The sequence below is a fragment of the Elgaria multicarinata genome, chromosome 2 (assembly GCF_023053635.1).
Source record: "Elgaria multicarinata webbii isolate HBS135686 ecotype San Diego chromosome 2, rElgMul1.1.pri, whole genome shotgun sequence".
NCBI classification, from domain to species: Eukaryota; Metazoa; Chordata; class Lepidosauria; order Squamata; family Anguidae; genus Elgaria; species Elgaria multicarinata.
Genome location: NC_086172.1, coordinates 49,889,575 through 49,913,764, shown reverse-complemented (window position 1 = coordinate 49,913,764; position 24,190 = coordinate 49,889,575). Strand labels below are relative to the sequence as shown.

At 38.9% G+C, this 24,190-nt stretch overlaps 1 protein-coding gene across 3 annotated transcripts in view; it reads left to right on the top strand.

Moving 5' to 3' along the window:
- Window positions 1-24,190, top strand: part of PKP4 (plakophilin 4) — a 114,923-nt gene that overhangs the window by 69,922 nt on the left and 20,811 nt on the right. For 2 of the 3 annotated variants that reach the window (XM_063116521.1, XM_063116519.1), the window contains exons 5-11: window positions 2,430-2,561; window positions 2,662-2,852; window positions 4,105-4,663; window positions 10,538-10,729; window positions 11,675-11,891; window positions 12,210-12,342; window positions 13,622-13,835. In XM_063116521.1, the coding sequence (XP_062972591.1) occupies window positions 2,430-2,561; window positions 2,662-2,852; window positions 4,105-4,663; window positions 10,538-10,729; window positions 11,675-11,891; window positions 12,210-12,342; window positions 13,622-13,835 (1,638 nt within the window). The remainder of the gene's footprint in view (window positions 1-2,429; window positions 2,562-2,661; window positions 2,853-4,104; window positions 4,664-10,537; window positions 10,730-11,674; window positions 11,892-12,209; window positions 12,343-13,621; window positions 13,836-24,190) is intronic. The other variant, XM_063116520.1, reaches the window with a different exon arrangement.

The following is a 24,190-nucleotide window of genomic DNA, read 5'->3' as shown; positions in this document are numbered from 1 at the left end:
TCCCAGGGACAGAAGTTTAATACATCTTGTAAATTGGCCTAAATGTTGTGCAGCTGTTACTTCATAGTAGGCAGACCTTTTAGATCAAACTCATAATTCTTGTGCGCCTCTTCAGTATAACTTGATAGACAGAAATGACACCTTCATACAGCGGAGTTGACCCTTAACTTGGCATTCTTCATTCAGTGCAAGAAGTCTTTGCTGGGGTGTCTTTTCCCTGTTCTTGATCTAAATGCCCAAACTGATGGTTGTTAGTTGCACCAAGCTGTGCAGTTAAGGGAATTCTCTAAATAACAAACCCCAAAAGTCCACCCAAAAACTGTAATCTACTTAAGCTCCATTCTCATTTATTTTCATGGTTCCCTGGTGCAGAAACCTTCAAATGCCTTTCATTTAACAGATCTGGATGGAATCCAGTTACAACTTCAAAGTGTCTTCCTCCACCACTACTAAATTATCCTGAGAGTTAGGCTATAAGGAACTTCTATGTTTTTATTTCATTAGTTCAGGGATAGGCAGAAAATCGGTCAAGATCTACTGGTAGATCACTGGATAATTTGCAGTAGACTAGCAAGGGCTTCTCACTTACAAATGTTTAGTAATAGCAACAACAGAAAGTATGTATTCCCCTAATTTAAACAGATTTGGATAAGTATTGTGGAGATTTAAAGAACTTGTCCACTTGCCAGGCTCTAAAGAGGATAAAGAATACTTTCATTTATATAGATTAAATACCTCCCCACCAGCTTTCCTAAATTCACCCATCAACTGTAAAAAGAAAGATGGCAAGATGAGTCCTAGCCCTGATATGTAGGAAGCAGAGGGTATTTCACAGAGTTTTCATGTTCTTCAGCCATGACCAATATACTCAGTATAAAAGTACCACATTAGTTCTACTTTTTTAAAAAAAATGAAAATAGAATTTCCCCTAAAATCTTTCTAGCTGATTTTTTTAAAAAATATAACTGTTAATTAGACAAAGATAAGTTATTGCCTGAGATCTGACAACACGATAAGTTAATTCATATGGGAAACAGTTACTGATTGTAAAATTGTTGCCTTCTGGTATCTTTTCTACCATGCTTTTTATCATCCAAACCAGTGGTTCCCAATTGGTGGTCGGCGGACCCCAGGGGGTCCGCGAAACCCACCCAGGGGGGCCGTGGCACCATTCACATATTCACCATTCATTTCTGGAGTCCTCTGATGCCGAATTCCTACCAGAAGTAAAATATAACATCACTGAGCACCTGCGTGATTTAGCGACTAGCTTCAGAGATTACTTCCCTGCACCTAATTCTGAAAACTCATGGACAAGGAATCCTCTTGAATGTGGTGATGTACAACTAACAACTCTATCTGCGGAACAGCAAGATGCACTTGTTGACGTGACTTGTAATGGTTCATTGAAACCATTTTTCAAAGAATATAGACTGGACCAATTCTGGGTGAAGGCTTTTCCTGATTATAAGAAGTTAGGTTAAAAAGCTTTGAAACATCTAGACCCCTTTTGTTCCATATATCTTTGGGAACAAACGTTCTCGACATCTTGTTATATGAAGAACAAGCATAGAAATCAGCTCGATGTTGATCCAGATTTGAGATTCAAAGTAGAAAATATTGAAACAGATGTGGAAGGGATTGTTCGGGACAAAAAGAGGCATGATTTCTCCCATCATATTTAGGTTTAGTAGCTGCTAGAAAAGTCATAATTTGTTCAATTGTAAACTAGACGTTAGTAAAATTAAATTCGTCTTTATATCACTAACTAAATCATTATCATTTTTGCGTGGTAATATCACAAATATCACAAATTTTATGGTCTGTTTTTTAGTATACCTAAAATCCTTTGCTTATTAGGGGCTACCCCTTATTATTTCAAAAAATTGCTTCGCACAGGTACCATAGAGATAACAATTTTTTCAAATGTAGGGGGTCCATGGCTTGGCATTTGAAAAACAAGAGGTCCGCAGTATTTAGCTAATTGGGAACCACTGATCCAAACTATAAAAGACTTTGAAGCAAGTATATTTGTTTTATATTTAAAGTTCAAAAATGAATATCACAGATGACAATATGTTCTTCAATGACAACTTCAGAATTTTCATAGTTAGGAAATGTGTAGTATTGAGCCTTTGAAACTGAGAAGAAAACACCACTTGCGCAAAATAGATCTCTTCCCCCCAACCCAAGAATTGAATGTTCACAGACCAAATTATTAATTTCACAGAACTATCTAAAATTACTTCTTTCTATAATATACCTCTCTTTTGCACAGTATTATACAATATCTAATCTCTTTGTTATAGATGACATGTAGAATCAAATTGAACAGAAATTTTGAAAACATGCGATGTATTTGTTGATGGATAGAAAGACAAGAGATACAGATGTAGATATATTCTTGACTAATGAAACTCTGCTTTCAGATTTGCCAAACACAGGTGTAAATAAACTCAGAACATCTGAGAGTGTTCACATTCCTTCCTATCATGTTGGAACAGAGCCAGAACAAGGGAATCTCTACTCACCAGAGCAAACATCACTCCATGAAAGTGAGGGTCTGTTATATAAATGTTAAATAAATTGAGATTTATCAAACAGTGACTTTTTTTCATAGCTTTGTAATAACATCAGTCTCATTATGCTTTATATTTGCAGGATCCATGGGTAACTCTAGAAGTTCAACACAGATGAATTCATATTCTGACAGTGGATACCAGGAAGTAAGCAGTTTCCATAACAGCCAGAATCTGGGAAAGGGAGAAAACAGACAGCAGCATTCCTTTACTGGAGCAAATAATAACCATTTGGTGAGAAGTTCAAGGGCTGAAGGACAAGCTTTGGTTCAGGTACGCTTAACTGAATCATAATTCCTTTTCAGTCTGACATACTGTTCTTTGATAAATTAGAATGTAGTTCTTGCATTGCCACAAGGAAATGTTTTTGCATTGCTAAAAGCAAATATTTCTGTGTTTTAAAAGAACATTTTTAGGGTTAGTCTTATTAATAAGCAATGAAGAAGATAAGAAAAGGACCAAACAAAAGAAATAATGTATTTCTATAACTAGGATTTTAGTTACACAGCTGCATTTGGATGTCATGATGAACTATGGTTTAGTATGAGAGGAACAAACACAACCTCCCCTATGGCTCTTGCACACACCCTCTCCTCTCTTCCAGCATGGGCATGAGGAAGAATTCAGAAGTTTTTGCTTCCAGTTTTGATTACCCATGGCTTGTCATGTCATCTGAATTGATGTGCTGTGGTTAATCTTAACCAGTCTTCCCCAACCTGGTGCCCTCCATATGTTTCGATCTACAGCTCCCATAATCTCTGACCATTGGCCACACCAGCAGGGGCTGGTAGAACTTGTTGTCCAAAACATCTAGAGAGCATTAGCTTGGGAAAGGCAGAATTAATTATGTTATGTACAAAACAAGCCAATTTCATCAAACCATTTAGGGTTTGAACTTGAAGCAAAACCTTCTGATCTCCTTGCTCCCAAACCAGAGGAATAGAGAAAAGGGGGATTGTGTGAGCCCAGAAGAGGTTGGGCTCGTCCACCATGGTTTATCGTGATGTCAGAACATAGCCATTTGCTATTTATATATTTATTTACTGTACTTTTAAACCACCCAATAACTGAAGTTCTTTGGGTTATAGAAAAATAGCAGCACATTAAGCTAAAACTACATTTGTACTGAAACATAAGCTCAGTTCAAAATTATGTTATTTTAGTTTCTTGAAAATATAATTCTGCTTGACTGGGGATGTTAAATGGAGAATTCTCGATATTTTTCAAGAATATATGCTTAGTGTAATAAATTATAAACTTGTTTAAAACACTTTGGGTGCAAAGCACGCTAAATCTCATTGAATAAACTGAAAGTGCAACAGAAGTCATCTCCACTGAGTCCAAGTATGTGTACAGGACTGCAGCCTTAAGCATGAACTTAACTCTACCTTTAAAATCAGTAGGACTTACATGTGCTTAACTACAGTGCACATGTATCCTGAAAGGAATTATAAAGAGAATAGGCTGATCTTTTCACTTTGAGATTTCTGCTGATCACTTTGTGTGCCGATATTCTTTTTAACAGGCATCATCAAACATAGCTGCCAACAGAGCCATGCGACGTGTGAGTTCTGTTCCATCAAGGGCTCAGTCTCCCTCCTATGTAACCACTGCAGGAGTTTCTCCTTCGAGGGGATCACTCAGAACTTCTTTAGGGAGTGGCTATGGTTCACCATCTGTTACTGAGTCACGATCTCTTAATTCTAATGTGTTCTCATCCACAACATTGCCAGTACAACGAGCAACATCTCCATTTACTACACAAAGACCTGCTTCACCAATAGCAGTGCGCCGAATTGGTTCAGTAACATCTAGGCAATCAACCAACCCTAATGGAGGGACTCCCCAGTACCAGCCTTCAGTCAGAGTTGGTTCACCTCTTACACTAAATGATACACAGACAAGAGTAGCCTCTCCACCCCAAACCCAAGTTGGATCTTCATCACCAAAGCGTTCTGGGATGACTGCAGTTCCACAACATTTGGGAACAACGTTACAGCGGACACTTCATGACATTGAGCAATATGCACAGCAGTATGATATCTATGAAAGAATGGTTCCACCCCGTCCAGATAGCCTTACAGGTTAGTAAAAAGGTAAAGACACAACTTAAAATTTTGTGGAAACCTGTAAATACTATGAATTGTACAATTGTGTTACTGGCAAAAAGAACTATAATGTACAATTGCTAATGTTTCAAATAACACATTGCAATTATTTTTCTGATACTTTTTTGTTTTGAGGAAAGAATTATTTTTCTTAGCAGTTAACAAATGCCTTAATGTAGTGTGTGTGTGTGTGTGTGTGTGTGTGTGTGTGTGTGTGTGTGTGTTTCCTTTTTAAGACAGTGGCACTTCAAGTTGGCAAGGAAATAAATGACCTCCTCAAATATAGTTATTATTTAGTTATTTACATAGGTGATAAAACTAGTGTAATTGAATGGGTTTTAAATATAAGCCAGATTGGGAGAAAAGAGGGGGGTTTGATGATTTTCGCCAGTTCCCCCATCAGCCTCCAGTGCCAAATTCCAAGCTGTCCAGAGGGTCCCACAATTCTCCAGAACAGTTTTGGAGGGGGCACAGGGAAGGAGAAATCTGCTAAAATCACAGTTCCGCCCCCTTCCTTCAGTGTGAGCACTAAACATAAGTCTAAATACAACCCATAGTATTTGCATAACCTTGAGATCCTGTACCTTAAGTCAGTGGCAAATTCTTGTTAATTTTGGCAGTGTGAATTACATCTCTTGTTGTCAGATGGAGTAGTTAATCTGTGTTCACCTATATCTTTAACTTAAGTTAAACTGTGTTTGAATATTTATTTAGGGCATCCCCGTGATACACAGAGCTATAATCATATTCCAGTGTGAAAATGCTTTCATAACATTTAAAACTGTCCTCCACCTGACATTAACCCCTACAAAATACTAAAACTTTATTATGCAGCAGTGTTTTTTATAAAAAGGTAAAACCTCATTTCAAGTGTGTGTCTATGTCTGAAAATTTCCTTAAGAAATAAAATATAGCAATTGAGCTGTTTAAAAGTTTCCATATTTAGTATAATCCAGTCAAAGCAAAGCACTTGTAAGTCCCATTGCTTTCATTGGAAAAGCTAAGCATGTGCTTAACTTTAGCTGAATTGTGCCTATTGTTTTCCCCCTCACCTGTCTTAAAAAGATAGCTACAATTTGGGTTGCCTATTTAATATACTCATATAATGGGCATCTTCATAAATAAAGATGGGCATCTTTAATACGATTCATTCAACAGTTTGAAAGTCTGTCCTAATGAGGCTCTTTCAGCTATCTACCTGTCAACACTATGCTATCTGTCTGCATAAATCTATGCTTGGTTATGGCTTCTGAAGCCCCAGGCTTGGTATTGTGAAATATGGCTCCATGGCAAGATCATGTTTCATATATTTTACTAATATTTTAAACTTTACTCACTTATGGAGTTTGAGTAGATATTTTGGGAATGGAATTGTTCCATTTCTCATCAAATAAAATGAAATGTTATGCTGTGAAGGCTTATAAGTCTTGTCCTGGGCATTTATCAAATCAGAATTAGCTTCAGTTATGTCATATTTAAAATTTACACTTAATGCCCAATATCGTGATTGCTTATGGTCAAAAGAGTTCCGCTACACACACAGAGTTGCCCCATTTGCAATAACTGTATTCATTTCAATGGAAAGTTCCAGTTCACCGTCAAAGGAATGTGTACACCTGTCAGGTTGCCCCATTCAAATGACTGATAAAGCCAAGGTGTGCAATATATGGACATCTAAGCACATATAGATTGCTGGGTGGAAAATTAGGATGTGTTCACCACACTGCTGACCATGCTGGGGCTCCGACATACATATACAACTTACAAAAATATTTATAAATAAAATGCTATCATGAACCTCATTTATCATTCTTTATTTTAAAACTGATTCCCAAGTGCATGTGAGCAAATTTAAGCTACTATTCAACTTTGAGAAGAACACCATAAATATCCCTGTCAAAATTGCTCTTGCATTTAAAAGAAAAGCAGGTAATGGCTTAAAATATATTAAACTACCTATGCTGTTTACATGCGCCACATAATTACAGTAATTTATGTGTTTCTGACTCCCCCTGTGCATACTTGAAGGGTTTGTATTACTTTATTACATTTGGGAACACAAACCATGAATCACTAAATGAATAGGAGGAAGGCTCTGTATAGCATTCAGGTTTTCATACCCCAGGCAGACTGCAACCAGCCAGATGTAATCAGGAAAAATCAACGAGGAAACCAAAAAAATAACAAGAGGTAGTTTCCACTTCTTTGGATGATGGAAAGTGCAAGGTCTCACTTCTGCTAAATTTATTTATTTATTTATTTGTTTATCATATTTATACCCCGCTCCTCAGCCAAAAAAGGCCCTCGGAGCAGCTTACACTCAGCAAAAAAGACAGTCCCTGCCTTCAGGCTTACAGTCTAATAAAGACATGACACTCAAGGAAAAGGAGTCCAGGAGGAAAGAGGGAGAGAGAGAGAGAGAGAGAGAGAGAGAGAGAGAGAAAGAAATTAAGTGGCCTGGGAACAGGACTGATGGGATTGTCCTGCTCCCGAAGGAGGGGAGTCCAACTGGAGCAGGCTGTGATGTTTCTTCCACCTGCTCCTGTCCCCTTGCACTTTCTTTTTCCCCACAGGGCCAAGATGACAGTTTGCCCAGTGGGGGTGGGGGAAGAGTCCAACAGGAGCAGGCCATGATGTTTCTTCTGCCTGCTCCTGTCCCCTTGGTCATCGATTTTCGAAGTAGAACAGTGTTGTCTGTATTGCTCACATAGCTCAGAGATGTGCTTGGGTCTAATGCCCTTCTTAGAAGGGTCTTATTGGCAAGAATTTAGATATCGGTCTGGTTGTAAATGTGGTGGGAAATATTGCTTAATACATTCGAGAAAACTTTGTTGAACATTCAAATATGGGTGGCTTCCTAAACATTTCTTTTTTCTAGTTTTAGCATCCTTAAACCTTCCCATTTATTTGTATTAGTGACATAGTGGTTTTCATTTTTTTCAAGCCTTTTGAAATGCAGATGATTTAAATTATCCCTACAGAGATTTTGCTAGCTTTGATTTCTTAAATGCTCTTAACCTTTACCGAATCTCAGTGAATGCAACCATAGTCCTAAACACAGCATATTTGCTTGTGATGGTGGCACAACATTATGTTTTGTGCCATTGCACCAGAATAGAAATTGGTACACAGATGTGCTGATAAAACTAATCTTAGGGTCAAACATGGGAGCATCAAACATGGGAGCATCAAGTACACACAAGTATTGAACAACAATTATGAGCAACAGATGGAACTCTGAAGATTTAACATTCTGAACCGTTGTTGTTACTTATTCATGGCCACACTGTAATTCCGCAAAGAAATATTGAAATTAGAGCTACCAGTCCTGAGATCTGCAAACAGGTCACATTCTCTCACATTGCTTCAGTTTGAAAATCTTTTATCTATGTCTACATAGAACATTTAGCTAGAAATGTTGTTGTCAAAATATGTAACACTGAAAGTACACCTTTATTTTGAATCACAAAAAATATATCATCATTTGGATGCTGAAGGGTGTGCGTGCGTTTGTGTGTGTGTGTGTGTGTGTGTGTGTGTGTAGAGTTATAGATTAACTTGCGGCAAATCATGCCTTTGAATAGGTTCGCATTTATCTGCCTATCTTAAAAATGTGTATGCCGCCTCAACAGGAAATTGCAGTCAGTAAGAAAAACAGACAGGAAGTCAGTGGAACTCTTTTAAGAATTTATGTAATATACTCACAAAAGGTGAGCCCTGTCAGTAGTCCAGCTGCTTTATTCTGAACTTTTTTTCAAGGGAAGCCCCACCAGTATCACAGAACCTCCTGGCACAAGGAGAGTCTAGTGGAGTTTGCCCCTCATTGCTTAAAGGATCAGGGGGTGGGGGAGAGAATTTGTCATGGGGAACATGTGCTATTAGGTACACATTCTCCAAATCCAACTTTACCCATCTAGAACCAAGAGTAGAGTAAATGGGAGGCTGCACCGTGACCCATCTCAAATGGTGGCATATTTTCTGTGGACCTGCTCATTTTAAAATCAGAATGACCACCCAAGGACAGAATCACCTGCCAAACATGAGACAGTGCTCCATAGAACAAACAGAACATTAACAAACTATAGCATGAGACACTTCAAAATACCTTAATACTCCGTCACCTTGAATAATGCACACAGTTCGGGCTGTCACTTTTTAACAAAGAGAATGGGATGGATAAAAGGCAGGAAAACAGAGCACAAAAATCATTAGGGTTAGAGATAAGCTACTCTACAAGGAGAGGATTAAATTGGAATTTTTCCCTGTAGATAAAAAAACAAAAGATAGGATAACTGAAAGAAGAAAATAAGATCCTAAATCGTGGAAAAACTGAAGAGGAAACTTGTGTGCTCTATTCAAAGACATGAATGAGGGGGCATCTCATGAATGTATTGTAAGATTTAGAAAGACACACATCTCACATAATGGCACTCTGAAAGCCAGTGCAAAGTGGTGAAGTAACACTGGGCAACAAAATAACAGATTGCTAGTTCACTCAAGGTTGGCATGTTGCAAAGTGAAACTCTTTCCTCCAGAACATGTTTATTTGGGTTCAAAAGAGTGCTTTTGCATTTTGGAACTCAGAGCCCACATCTTCTTTGTATTTAAGTTCTTGCACAGGTTACCTTTCTTTTAGTGTAACCAGTTTTGCCTTCTGGGAAATGACTGGTTTGTGACCAGTCATGGCCACCATGGTGCCCATTTTATGAACAGGCAACCCCCCATGGTAGCCATTTTGTGAATGTGCCCACTTTCTCAAAATTCCAAATATGCCCACAGACTCAAAATGGTTGGAAACCCCTGCCCCAACTGGAAATTATACTCCTGAAAATGCTCAGGGACATAATTTCTTGCTGGAGAACATGGGATTTGTACTTTCTTCTCTCAGATTGAATCAGAAATCAAAGGAACTACAAGTTCCATGTTGAGTTTATTTTCAAACTCCCCAGGTATGAAATTCAGTCCCATCACTAGTGTAGTGTCAGAAGGTGCCCTTTCCATAGTTCCAGTACAGAATTACTGAAATTGAGCAGACTTCTGTCTTACATTTTGTTAAATGGTGATACCAAGTTCTGTGCCCTAGGATAGCAGCCATAGTATTGAATCCAGGGTTTGCTAATGCAAGTGGGAGCACTACCTGAGCAGAGTCCCACTTAAGACACTCTGACTGACAAGAAAGGGGGGAGGCAATTTTCTCTGATCCCCCCCCTTGCAGCCCCAAGTACTACATCCCTAGTTGTTCTGGAGGGTTCCTCAATCTTCCAAGCAGATTTGGCAGGGAGAGGCAGTTGGGGACTGCAGGGATAGCAGGAATCAATGAAAATTACATCTTTCCCCTATTCCAGCTGCAGAAATTCTCCACTAGATAAGAAGCCCACTAAATCAAAATATTCATGAAAGCCAAGGCCTGGATCCAAGCCGTGATAATGTAAAAGAATACATACACACATATACCTACATTGAAATTTTAGCTCTTTATGGGAATGAAAGTTTGATTTGTACCTTGTAGAGTACCAAAATTATTAAGCACACTTTAACTCATTTGACATGCTCGTGCTCAAATCAGATGCCATATTTAATTGAAACCATATTTAATTGAACCATATTTAATTGAAAGGAGAGAATTTAAAAAAGAAAAAGAAATGCCATCTATCTCTTAATAAATCTCTGTTTTAAAATAAAGATTAACATACAGATTAAATTTTGCCTTAATATAATTTTAAACAGTGATCCAAAGAGGTGATATGCATGGGGAAAGTATGTGCATAATATCAGTCTAAAATATAGTATAAAAATGAGACTTCTATGTATCTTGATTGTCACATACTAACTTTTCCCTTTTTCTTCTAGGCTTAAGGAGTTCATATGCTAGTCAACACAGTCAGCTTGGCCAAGAGCTGCGATCAACTGTATCTCCTGAACTTCACATTACCCCCATATATGAAGGAAGAACCTATTATAGCCCAGTGTACCACAGTCCAAGTCATGGAACAGCTGATGCCCACCAAGGGTCCCAGACAGCACTATATCGAACTGGATCAGGTAGGCATGAAATTGAGATCCCTCTGTTGTGCCACTTGTAGCAGAATATATGCAGCAAAATCTAGATCAATTGCAGGTTTATGGGAATGTATTGTATTGTCCTATGGTTGGTGACGAATAGTACTAAAATACATGAATATGGCACATAAGTGGGGCAAAACTACCAGGGGCATCAACTATAGTACCAAGGTGCTAACAATAATGAATACTGAATAGATCAGCCTTCCCCAATCTGACACCCTCCACAGCTGTAGTGGAGGCCACCCGTATTATTAATGTTCTTGTTTCAAAAATTAAATAAAAATGTTTGATGCCATTTTGAATATTTTCTGTGTTATTTGTAACACACCTTTACATTTCATTCAAAAATTGTAAATCCAGGTAAACATTCACAACAAATGTGATATAGTGGACTAGGATTTGGGAGACCCAGGTTTTAGTCTCCACTCGGCCTTGAAGCTCACTGGCTCACTTTGGACTTGTCACTTTGGGCCTAACTTACCTTATAGGGTGGTTGTGCATATAAAGTAGAGAGTTAGGGGCTCTCAATGAACAGTGCATGATGGTGTGAGAGAAATTCATCCCTCCCCCAGAGCCCCCCTATGTCACATCCCACATTATTTAGAAGCGCCCCCCAACCCACCAGATGGGAAACGTCTGTGAATTCCTTTACATTAACTTATCTTAGCATCACACCTACAATCTTCTATTGGTTTAACCACAGTTTGTCACACCAGCCTAAATAGGAGCATCTTCTAATACTTCCAAAAGATTCTCAGTCTTCATTGCGTTTCAATAACAAGAAATTAAGGTCACATAATTAATACGAGTGTGTGTTGTGTGCTTATATACATCTGTATGTAGACCAAGACAGACACACACATGCACACGCACACAAACACACACAGAGAGTGAGTATTTCTTAATACCGATTTTATATTCCAGGTGTTGGAAATCTACAACGATCATCCAGTCAGCGTAGCACGCTTACATACCAAAGAAATAATTATGCTCTGAACACAACAGCTACCTACGCAGAACCCTACAGATCACTTCATTATCGACTCTCTGAGTCCAGTTACAATAGGATGCAACATGCCGCCCCTGCTGATGATGGCACCACAAGGTCTCCCTCCATAGACAGCATCCAGAAAGATCCCAGGCAAGCATACCTGATATTTTAACAAACTGCACAAATTTGCCATAGTGAAATAACTTCTAAGTGGTTCCTAGTACTTCCACTTTTGATTGTTTTATCATTGAGCTGATGTTTGCTTTTGGTCCTTTCAATTTGGTTACAAATATTTGTAAAATATTATCAGAATTTAAACAGGTTAACTCTAATGTGTTCTATTTATTTGTACAATACAACGCAGAAATGCACGTTGATTATTGGGGCACCTTGGTTATGGATGACTAGTGATTGTAATAAATAAATAAATATTCACACTTTGCTTTGAATTCTGCTTATGTTATGAAGAGAATTTGCATGGCGGGATCCAGAATTGCCTGAGGTCATTCACATGCTTCAGCATCAGTTCCCATCAGTTCAAGCCAATGCTGCAGCCTACCTACAGCACCTGTGCTTTGGAGATAATAAAGTAAAAACTGAGGTATGGTATAGAGACTTTCTCATTGAAAAGGCTCAATGAATGACATTTCAGGACTATTTTGACCTTTTCATCAAATTGTTAATCGTAAACTGTGACTATAAACTTTTTTCAGACCTGTACTGCAAACACATATTAATGCTTTTAGATTTTACTGTACAACACATGGTGAAAGTGTGTTGTAATTTAACATCACGCTTTTGACAATGTTCTTTATACATATTTAAAACTGTATTTTTTATTTATTTTACCATTACATTTATATCCCACCTTTTTTCCTCTTGCAAAGACCCCGACATAACTCATATGGTCCTTCTTCTCCTCTACATGTTTTCCTCAATTGTGTGCATATATACTTGGAAGCAACTCCTATTGACTTCAGTGAGATTTTCTTCTGAGTAAATATCTGCACATAAGGCCAATCTAATGGGAGTTTTTAAAAAACCTAACAAGATTTTCCATTCTTTGTAGCTTTTTCGTTTTGCAAGCAGTTTACAAAAAAACCACCCTCACTGAATATTTATGAATGTTTTAGAAAATCTACACGTACATGAAATGGAAGGGGGAAAATAACCATACTTTATGGTTAGAATTTTGGGAATGTTCTTTCCTATATTAGTAGCCACATTTTTATTACTGAAGACATCTGCCTCTGAACACATTTCTCTCCCCTTTTCCATGATATATTCTGTTCTTTTAACAAAATGTATATGTATAAGTAATAGATATGAAATGAATTTTTACATTAACAAATCAGGGGTCTCTTTGACTTTTGTCTTATGCTTTTCAAAGAATTCGCTATGTTTTCACTGCCTTCTTAAGATGACAAAATAAAAACGAATCTCAAAGTATGCAAAAAGTGAAATGCAATAATCAGTACTGATCAATGTTTGGAAGCAATTATAAAGACCTTTCACAGTCTCTCCTCTCCTTCCATCCTTCCTCTTTTCTCTGTTTCTTCCTCTCCCTTCGCTTTCCCAGTGCCGTTTAACAAGTCCAGCCGGAATGTAATTTTCTGCCCCATTCTTCTGATTAGCTGCAGCTTCTGTTCAATCATGGCTGTGCCTGCAAGCCCTGGGTGACCATCTCTGATTTTCTCACTGGGCATTGCAACTGGGATGGGGGGCAGTCAGTATGATGGACCTTGCCTTAACAAAAAAGTCCTAAGAAGGCAGTGAAAATATAAGAAGGCAGGCAAAACCATCTTGTTTCATTGTTTTTCTGGAACTTTTCTTCATGTTTTGACTGTTAACAGAATCTGGTGATCAATGTATATTTCTAGGTGTGTAGGCAAGGAGGAATCAAACATCTGGTTGACCTATTGGATCACAGGGTCCTTGAAGTTCAGAAGAATGCTTGTGGTGCATTGCGGAACCTGGTGTATGGAAAGTCTACAGATGAAAATAAGATAGCAATGAAAAACGTTGGTGGGATACCTGCACTTTTACGATTGCTAAGAAAATCAATTGATGCAGAAGTAAGAGAACTTGTCACAGGTAAAGTTTTAATAGATAGGAAGTAAATGGAATGTAGCAAGTAAAAATGTGGTTCTGTGTGCACAAAGATTTAATTTGAAATAATCACTTGAAAAGATATCTAACAGCATAATCCTACACATTATTATTCTGATTATTCAAAAGTAAGTTTCATTTAATTCAACAAGACCCTTGGTGTATATCAGGGGTGGGAAACTTCAGTTGTTCCAGGGGGAAAACAAGAAAAAAATGTCCATTCTAACCCTCTGTGGCAGTTTGCTGCTGTGACTTTTTCTCCCTTTCCTTTAAAAAAAAGGGCTGGTGTACTGGGAACAGTGTGGACCGCTTGCTGCCCATCCCTGGTATATAGAATGGCAGCCTTAAAGGTGCACCTTGCATATAGTTTTTTTTATTCATGCCATATGTGTTTTTCAATATATCTGTGTAGATGATTTGACTATGCCTGTTCATACTGAGAAATCTTTTGTGTATCTTCTGCACAGTGAAGAAGAAATTAGTCTCTAGTACTCCTAGCCTTGGTTTGCTCTGAAGTTTTTTCAGGCCCCCTCAGGCAGTCAATACTTTCAAATTCAAAACTCACATTCGGAATAATTCATTCTATTATTGAGTCCCACAATGGTAGTACAATGTTAGGATTCTATTGCCAATTAATTTATAAGTTGATTTGTAGGGATATAACATTTTTGTAATCGGATTCCTTTAATTGTCATCAAATGATTTCCTGAAGAACTTAGTCAGTTTCAGTAAAATGCTGCAGTTGGTTTTAGTGGTATTTGCATATGCCAGTGGGGAAAAGACTTATTCCCTGAGAATATTCTGCTGACAAGCAGTGGTGTGACAATAAATGGGCTCAGCAAAAACCAGGAAATTGGTGTGTTTGAGTCCTATTGTTTCCCACACTAGAGAGTCACTTCTCCCTCGCCTCATTTTAAATGCTTTGAAGGAAGGAGGGTGGAGGAGATTTTGCTTCTATCTTGCATTCAATTTATTCTCAAATAATATCTTAACTATTACTTTAAACCATAATCCTCTTTGAATTAAGAATCGCCTTAGCTTCTAATGCATGCACACAAGCATATTATTGGATTATATTGTGATCAATTGCAGTTTCAAAAAACTGCAACTGCTCCAAGTGTTAGAAAGCATTCCAGCACATTTGACAGCTTTCACCAAATGTGACACACACATTAAGCATTTAGCCAACTGAACTGCTGAAATGTTTCAGTTACAATACATTGTAAAGTGAAGGAATCTGTGAATACGTGCAGCAAATGAAGTAGAGTGAGAAAGGAGATGTTTCTCCCTTCCTCCCCACACACCTCTGCAAAGTACGTCCGTCAGCTCACTTTAATAAAATCCTAGGTTTACGCCTACAACTCCCAGCATGCCTTGGGTGTAGGGTTGGTGCTACTATTAGGCCAACTAGGCAGCTGCCTAGGGCACAGACCTCAGAGGGGCGCAGTACTGCCCTTTAAGGGTCACAGTTTTATACAAATTAGCTGTTTTAAGAAAAAACATAATAAAAGGAAAATATAGTTCAGAAACTCTTCTTGAACAGCTGAATCGAAGTTGTCATTTTTGGGGGGGGGGGGGTGCAAGTAGCTCGCCTTGCCTAGGGCGCAAAATAGTCTGGCACCGGCCCTGCTTGAGTGGGAGGCCAGACTTACTGGCCTTTGGCAGCTGTTGTGATTCCTAAAGTTAGTCTCGAGCAGTCAACCCAAGTATTCTGTGTTCTGGCTGCTTTCCTTTTTTCATAATAATAACTTCAGAGCACATGCATACAACAACAGTTTCCTGCTTCAGCTGAGATCTGCTTCGCTACTATATGTTATTCAGATACCTGGGCAATGCTGGGTATTATTTGAAAACATATTCTTTGGTTTGCATCTTTTATAGCTGGTAGAAAGCTATGGTGTGGTGTGTCCTGATTGTTTTTGAAGTTTAGACAGCTGCTCCAGCTAAGGCATGATGGGTTGTGTAGGCATTTCAGGTAAAACAAAATGTGTGGTTTATCACAAAGCTCTAATTTAAAACACAGTTCTTATTAACGTAATTTTCCATTTATTCTCACAAAACAATTTACTAACTCAACCAAACTAAACAACCTAAAGATGAATAAGTTGCAGAGATATTTATTATTTATCAAATAAATGTTATAAACATTATTCATGGACCCGAACAACACCAGGCATATCAGCTAGTTATAGTATAAAAGAAAGCAATTCTGGACTTCCTTCATGGACACATGTTTTGGGGAGGGATCTAGCAGGTTCTTCCAATATTGCTTTGTTGTTCAATCCGGGAGGTCTGGATTGTTCTAAGTAGAAGGCAGACACAAAGACCAAGGCAACCTTGCTTGGAGCCAGGAGCCCACCTGAAGTCATCAATAACTGGCAGTGCTGATTTCTTTAGTGGCTTTGGTGGATCCTAGCCTTTGCTCCCAGCCTAACCTATCTGATGACTTCTTTGCCCTAGCTGTTCCAAATTTAGCTCATGTATAATAGCCATCACAGTATGCCACCTCTCTAATATATTTTTCAAGGCTAAAGATCTCCATATGTCCTGCCCATCAACTCTGTAGGACAGGGATGAAGAACATGTGGCCCTCCAGATGTTCGACTGTAGCACCCAGCAACCCTCACAATTGAGTATCCAGCAATATAAGAACCATGCTGGATCAGACCAACGGTCCACCCAGTCCAGCATTCCATGCACAAAGTGACCAACCAGCTGTACACCAGTTGCTGGGGGACAAGGGCGGGAGGGTGCTGTTGCACTGTGTCCTGCTTGGGAAGCTGGACACAGTGCAACAGCACCCTCCTGCCCATGTTCCCCAGCAACTGGTATACATAGGCCTACTGCCTCTGATACTGGAGGTATCACCTAGCCATCAGGACTAGTTGCCATTGATAGCCTTCTCCAGGAATTTATCCAACTCCCATTTAAAGCCATCCAAATTGGTGGCCATCACCACATCTTGTCGTAGTGAATTCCATAGTGTAACTATGCACTGTGTGAAGAAGTCCTTCCTTTTATCTGTTCCACATGTTCCCCACCTCTGCGGTAGGATATAGCACTACTTGTTTCTTCCCAGACTTCTTGTGAAGTACACACGTATTTGCAGTCAGCCCAGCTTGATTAGTGAACATAGGTGGTGTTTTGCTCAAAAGGTTGTAATTTAAGCCCAGTTCAAACAGTGTCAGCATAGCATTGGGGCCTTTCGACCTGTGCTACTAGCAATTTATTATGCACTGCAGGCAGCCCTCAAAGGGGAAAAAAATCTTGTACCCTCCCACCTCACACATTGTATGCCTGTTCACTCTTTGTATGTGCCACCAAACAAATGATTGGGATAGCTATCTCTGACAAGCCTCTATCTGCAGGGAGAGATGATTCCAGGGACCTCCCTTTACTCTCATCTGCCTAACGAAAGTATGCTACAGATGCTTATCTTATTATGCACTTCACTTTTTAAAATCTGAATCTTTGTAGTTTGTGGCAGACTATAATAAAGGTTCTCATGTCCTTTGCCCATGATATAATTACCTAATTGAGAAGATCTTCCTTTACTAATTTCTGTGGGTGAAATCTAACTGGCGCCTTCAATCAGCAAGTGGACCTCTGCCAGGAAATTGTGGTGGAGGCAATTCCCTGTCCAGCCTACAGCCCCCACGTTCTCCCAATCTGCTCCAGAGGGTTGGGGGATCCTGTGAAGCGGATTGGGAGAGCTGTAACAGGGTGGAAAGGAAGGGAAAATTCATTGTCTGAGTCATACAACATTGGATTTCACCCAATGTCTGAAACAATTATATGCACAACACGAGCTTTGAACTAGTCATTGCCATGGTATTCTCTGAGTCTTGCAATATGCATGCGCTTTTCAGAGCTAGTTACCTGTAATTGTCACTTTCACATTCATTTTAGCTCTGAGAATTATTTTAAGGAGATATGTGTACCAGAATTCCTAGTGTGGAAAGCTGCTATTTAACTAAATGTTTTTAATATTTTAGGACTCTGCTATAACCCCTGCAGTAGAATCACAAGCAATTGTTTAGTCTTGGTTTCAATATTGCTGATATGGAAGAATAACCTTTATATTCTCCACTTCCTCTAACAGCTTTATTCTGCCTAAGGGTACTCTGTGTTTACGTTGTTGGAATCTCATTTGTCATGAGCTGGACTTCATCTCTAAAAGCTGAAGTGATTTATTACTTTTGAAATTACTGAGGCAGCTAACAGACCTTATCTGAGTATTTGGTCACAAATGTATAGCAAAACGAGGAATAGTATTTTTTGCAGTACTGTTACATACATTGACATTCTTAATACCTCATACTTTACATTTGGGGTACAATCTAGAGCAAGTTATGCCTGCTTAAGTTATCAACTCAATAGGAAGGACCTAACTTCTTAATGTTGTGCTTTAGTCACATTGATGTTATGGAGAATTAGATGTGCTTCACTTTTCTCTAAGTTGCACCGATCATCTTTTTTCATATACTATGAGTAGAGCACAACTACTAGAGCAGTATCAGAAAAACCCAAATTGTGTTGCAACATTTTATTAGTAGCATGCAACAATTATATATAATAAAAGGGCCAGTGATCACTAATTTAAATTCTGTTTGAGGCCATCACTAAGTGACTTATTAAAATGGTTCTAGCGTGCTTTGGGCCCTTTATTTATTTGGTAGAGTTATCTCCAGATGGATCACGGGGCAGGCTGGTGGTGGCAAGGGACGTGCACATCCCTGGGAACACGTGGGCGTCACCCAGGGATGGCATGTGCCTGTGCCGGGAAGCGCCTGGGGACCCAAGCATCGTGCCGCCCCACCAAGGGACTCCCCAAGCACTTCCCGACACGGGATTATTTCCCTGCTGGGCTTTCTGCTGCTCTTGCCTTGTAACACTGTCGTCAGGGGAAATAATCAACAGAGCCTGCCACACAACACGATAAGCAAAAGTTGTGCAGAAAAACAACTCTGCAAACCGTTGGTTATCTCCGTTCATTATTTTTTGGGAATAACCAACCTTGGTGTGGTTTTTGCCTGACAAACAACACATTAGTCAACAGGGGACTATTTAAGCAACGGTTAATTAAATAGTTCACTGTTGACCAACGTGTCGTCCGAACTGAGCCAAAGATTCTTTGCAAAAGAAAAGAAAACAATTAAGGGTGCAAACCTATGCATGTTTAGACCGAAAAAAGGTCTACAATTCCCAGTATGCTCCAGCTGTGGTGGCTAGGGAATGCCGGGAGTAATAGGATGTTTTTCTGCTTAAACATGCATAGGATTGCACGCTAAGTACCATATCGTTGTATGAAAAGATAATCTTCTCAGAATAATGCAACATCATGACAATAGAAGAAAGATTAGGGGCCCTTACAGTGCCAGCATTTTATATGCTTTGTCAGATTCTGCTGCCAAAGTCTCATAGGGTCCAATACATCTCAATCGAGGCTTGGATCCAAGGGTGCCTTTCCTTTAGCAGAAAGCTTGTTCCGCTCACAGAAGGACTGATTCTGATGTAATGGTAGAGCTTGATGTGAGAAAAGGTACTCCATATTCAGACAACGTCTTTCTTTGGTGTAAGTTCCTGTACAAGACTTTGTTCAAGTGTCTGTCAAGACCTGTATCTTCCTTACTTACCATGTTTCTCATAATATAATGCAACCCCTTATGCATTGCAGTATTGCACTGAGAGAAGTCTTCCATCAGCACTTTTACAAAAGTTCACAGAATGGCAGTAATATATTTTCTCTTCCAGTCACAGCTCTTTGGATTCATTTCTTTGTTGGCTCAATCTGTATCCCAATTTACATTTGATGTGAGCTATGTGTAAATAAAAAAAGTACCCAGGCAGAATCCTTTGTGCTTGGTATCATGTTGAAGTCCAAAGTCTGGCTCCTCTTATGTACAGTATTATCATGCCATCATGACTCCAAACTTGGGCCAGGGCTGCCTGGTGTGCACATGCAGGCAAGGATAGGCAACAGGCACATCACTCTGAACATGCAGGAGTCTGCAGAAGTAGTGGGTTGTTGGTTTGTTTGTTTTTTACCATGTCTGGTATCACATATAATCAGGCCTCAATCAGATATCTAGAGATGACATTGAGTTGTTGTTATTACTATTATTGTTATTATTTATTACATTTATATACCGCCCCATAGCTGAAATTCTCTGGGCAGTTTACAGAGATTAAAAACAGTGAAAGTCAAAAACAAATACACAAAATTTAAAACCCTGAAAAGCGTAAAAACAGACAATATCCATTTAAAAACAACTGTTCTGGGGTCAGAAGGAAAAAAACTCCGCATATGCAGTTAAATGCCTGGGAGAAGAAAAAAATCTTGACCTGGTGCCGAAAACATAACAATGTTGGCACCAGGCGAGCCTCGTCGGGGAGATCTTTCCAAAATTGGGGGGCCACCACTGAAAAGGCCCTTTCCCTGTTGAATCCAGCATCATCTGAGCAGACATTTTCTTCTTATCCTCCCCACTGCAGCTTCCCACACCCTCCCAAAATCTACTTAGGAGATGTGCACTGAGCTGCAGGCGCGAGGGGAAATTGCCCCCTCCCCATTCCATTGATAGAAGCAGCTGCCATTTCACTGAATTCCACCCACTGAAACTGATTTAAAGCCTTTCCCCATGTATTCATTTGGATTGTCATCTATTTTCTGAGGTTTCTTTTCCCAGAGAATCTAGAGGTGGTTCTAAAATAACTTTTGTATATAATTACTGTCTTGCTGCTAAGCATAATAATAGAATCTAAGACACATAAATTTTCCAGATGAAGAGATATAGCACAAATATTAGGTTCAAACGTATTTGTTACTAAATCACATAATTGTATATACTGTCATTGACGTCTTGGTTCAAGTTGATACTTCTGAGCCAATTGAGAATATCTGTCACATCTACTAAATCATTTGCCATGTGTATATACCCAGATCAATCCATTCTTTCTGCACTATTGGTTTATTCTCAATGCATAGTGATGGATTGCCTCAATAAGGAGAGAAATGAGTCAAACTTTAACCTATGGCTCACCAGCCATATTTAGTAGTGGGTTTAGTAAGTGGCACTCTAGTTCTTCCTCTGAGATGTTATGCCATTAGGCCAGTAAATGGTTGTAACTATGCCACCTCAACTTTGATGAAGCACCTATTGTCAGTAAGTCAGCTCAGTTGCAGAGAAGTTGACCAAAACACCTTTTAAATAAAGAACCCATTAAAACAAATACTTGTACTTCGATGGGAACTAGCAAACAAAGGCTCTGTGACATGGAGAAGTAGATTTATTGCCATGCCTAGCATTGTTTAAATCTAGCATTGCTTTAGGAGAGCTAGGATCAGCTTTTATAAAAGTGAACACTTCATTGCCATGTTACTCAGAACTGAAGCACACTTAATCAGCATGGATTCCCCATCACCCAAATCTGTATTCAAAATGACTAGTGGCCAATGAATACCTGCACGAAGTATTGCAGAGGAAAGATAAATGATATTCTTAAGCTTCACCTTCAAATCTTTGAAATTATTTTTTTTCAACTTTTGTAGATGTAATTGCATGATTGATTTGCATTATTCGATTTTAATGTGTGCTTTTATTTTGTCTGATTTATGTGCAGTTTTAATATTGTTACCAACCTAAGTCAAATTTTGGAGTTTTATTTAATACATTTCTGTACTGTCCAATGACCAAAACTCTCTGGACGCTTCACAAAATAAAGGTTAAAAACATTAAATGTATAAATATAGTTAAACAACAGATGAGAGAGTACTTATCACAGGCATAGAGATTTGAACAAGGTGTCCAATTAAAGATCAGAATAGATTTGTAAAAATATAGTGGTTTAACTGGTTTGTAAAAAGAAAAAAAAATCTTACAGAATCTCAAACAGATTAAAAAAACAAGCTCAACAAAGGCAGCAGTCATTAAAATTACTGTTGGCTACAAGAGCTCTCACTTCTTCAATAAAATAAAGCTTTCCTCTGCGGCAGCTATTGGCTGAACTGAGATAATGTTGTGAAACACACATGCGTGTCCTAACTAACAAGAAATTAAACTGTCACAACATTTTTTAAAAAAAATGTTGTTTTGGAGCACTTGAATAAACAACTTATTGAGTGCAGTTCATGCGTCAACATTCTTTCAGGCTATTTGTGTTTAGTTTCGATAGGTTCTTTTACAATTTCAAGGTATAGACTTGATTGCTAAAGGAGGGAAGATACCATTCTGGTGTGTAACATTTGAGATAGATAGATAGATAGATAGATAGATAGATAAGTAACTTGGGACTAGGATACCTGAGGGAGTGCATTCTCCCTTACCAGCCTGCCCAGTCTCTGAGGTCATTAGAGGACTTGCTCCTGGTGGTTCCACATGGACCTGTGGCCCAATTGGAGTCCACCAGGAGAACAGCCTTTAGTGTGGTGGCCCCTTTTCTTTGGAACTCCCTCCTTGGAGGTCAAGCAGGAAGCAGGAACCAACTGTGTGCTGCTGCTGGTGCCTCCTGAAAACAGCTCTTTTCCAGGAAGCATTCCTCAAGCTGACCAGGCACTGTTTTTATTGGTATTCTGTTTTAAATTGAACGATTTTAATAGGCTGTTTTAATCTTTTTGCTGTTTTAATGCTATGTTCACCACTCCAGAATCTATTTTACATATGGAACGGTATATAAATATTGTAAATAAATAGATAGACAGGCATGTCTTCACTGTTTTCATTTTAAAGGACATTTTCATACATTATTATTTCTGGAATATGACATTCCTTGTTGAAATATCAAATAATAATTTCTTTGCACATGAGAAATCTGTATGGTACACCTTATCATGTGGTATGGAAACCTGAAAATATTTCTTTTCTTGTTGGCTTTGTGGTTCCTGTGTCTCTGAATGTATAGCAGTTGAATAGGAAGACTGTATATTTGTCATTAGCAAAATGTTTGGGACTCCCCTTTCTTAACTCCTGGGAGATGAAGGGGCTTTTGGGGTAGTATCCAATGTTAGTCCTGTAGAATCATAGAACAGTAGAGTTTGAAGGGGCCCATAAGGCCATCGAGTCCAACCCCCTGCTCAATGTAGAATAGAGCTGTTGAAATGAATCGGACTTAAGTTAGTTGTGAGTTAAGTTTTATCATTTCAATGGTTCTACTCTACATAGGACACTACCCTTTATTTCTCTAGCAGACATCAGAGAAAGACCTTGGTTTTCAGCAAATTAGAAATAATTAGAAATTATTTGAAATTATTAGAAATAATTTGACACAAAATTGGGTGGGATAGCTAATACCCTGGAAGACAGAAACAAACTTCAAAGTGATCTTGATAGGCTGTGGGATCATCTGTGTGGCCTGCAATACAGCACAGTGGGTTCAGCTTGAAGGTAGACATTGGCAGCCAGTGAGAGAGGCAATGTCCCTTGCGTTCTGTCTGAGTTCTGCTGGTCAGGCAGGCAACCCCTAATTGTATTTGGTGGATTCAGATGTCATGACAAATAGTGGATAGTGAGAATGAGGCAATTATTGGGGGGAGGGGGGCGCTGTGCGTAAGATTGGAGAAGGCGGGGGAACCCTGGAGCACATGGTTCATTAACAGTCTTCCAAGCCATGAGTTGGAGGATTATCTGAAAAGCTATAGAAAGAAAATGCAGGTTTTGTTCTAAATGTGCAATTTGAGATATGTTTCTTGTAACCTTGTTGCTGCTGCTGCTTTTTTCTTTTTTGTACCAAGGAGGAGTTTATAGTTCTTTCTCCTCTTAATGAGGCAAGGGATAGAATTCCTATATACTCTTTTTTTACACCAATTGTTCGATAACATCATCTAAGATAAATCCATGATGATGATTTTTTGAAAAACACTTTAGTTATTTAGAAAGGAACCAGATCAATATACCTCTGAGTCTATTATTAATGAAATACTCTGAATCAGAAGTGCTTCATAGTCTGTAAGCCACTGTGTATCCTATATTTCAATTACATTGGCAGATTACTGCTGATTTTGCACACTTCAGAATATAAATGCAACAGTACACAATGGATCATCCTGGTTTGTCTGGTTATAGATAATTTTCTTGAAGGTTAAGGCTACAAAATGCACTGGGATCTGTTTTGGATTATATTTGTTGACTGAAATGAATCCTTCCAAGTTGCATTATATGAGTGGTCCAGCATTTGCACTGGATATCTACTACCTTTCACAGTGCTGCTTTTGATCGGAAAAACTCATCAGTGGCTTTGACCCTTCATGCAAAGAAGAGATGGAGAACATGTGGCCCTCCAGATGTTGTTGAACAGCAGCTTCCCTCACTGTTGGGTATGCTGGTTAGGGCTGACGGAAGTTT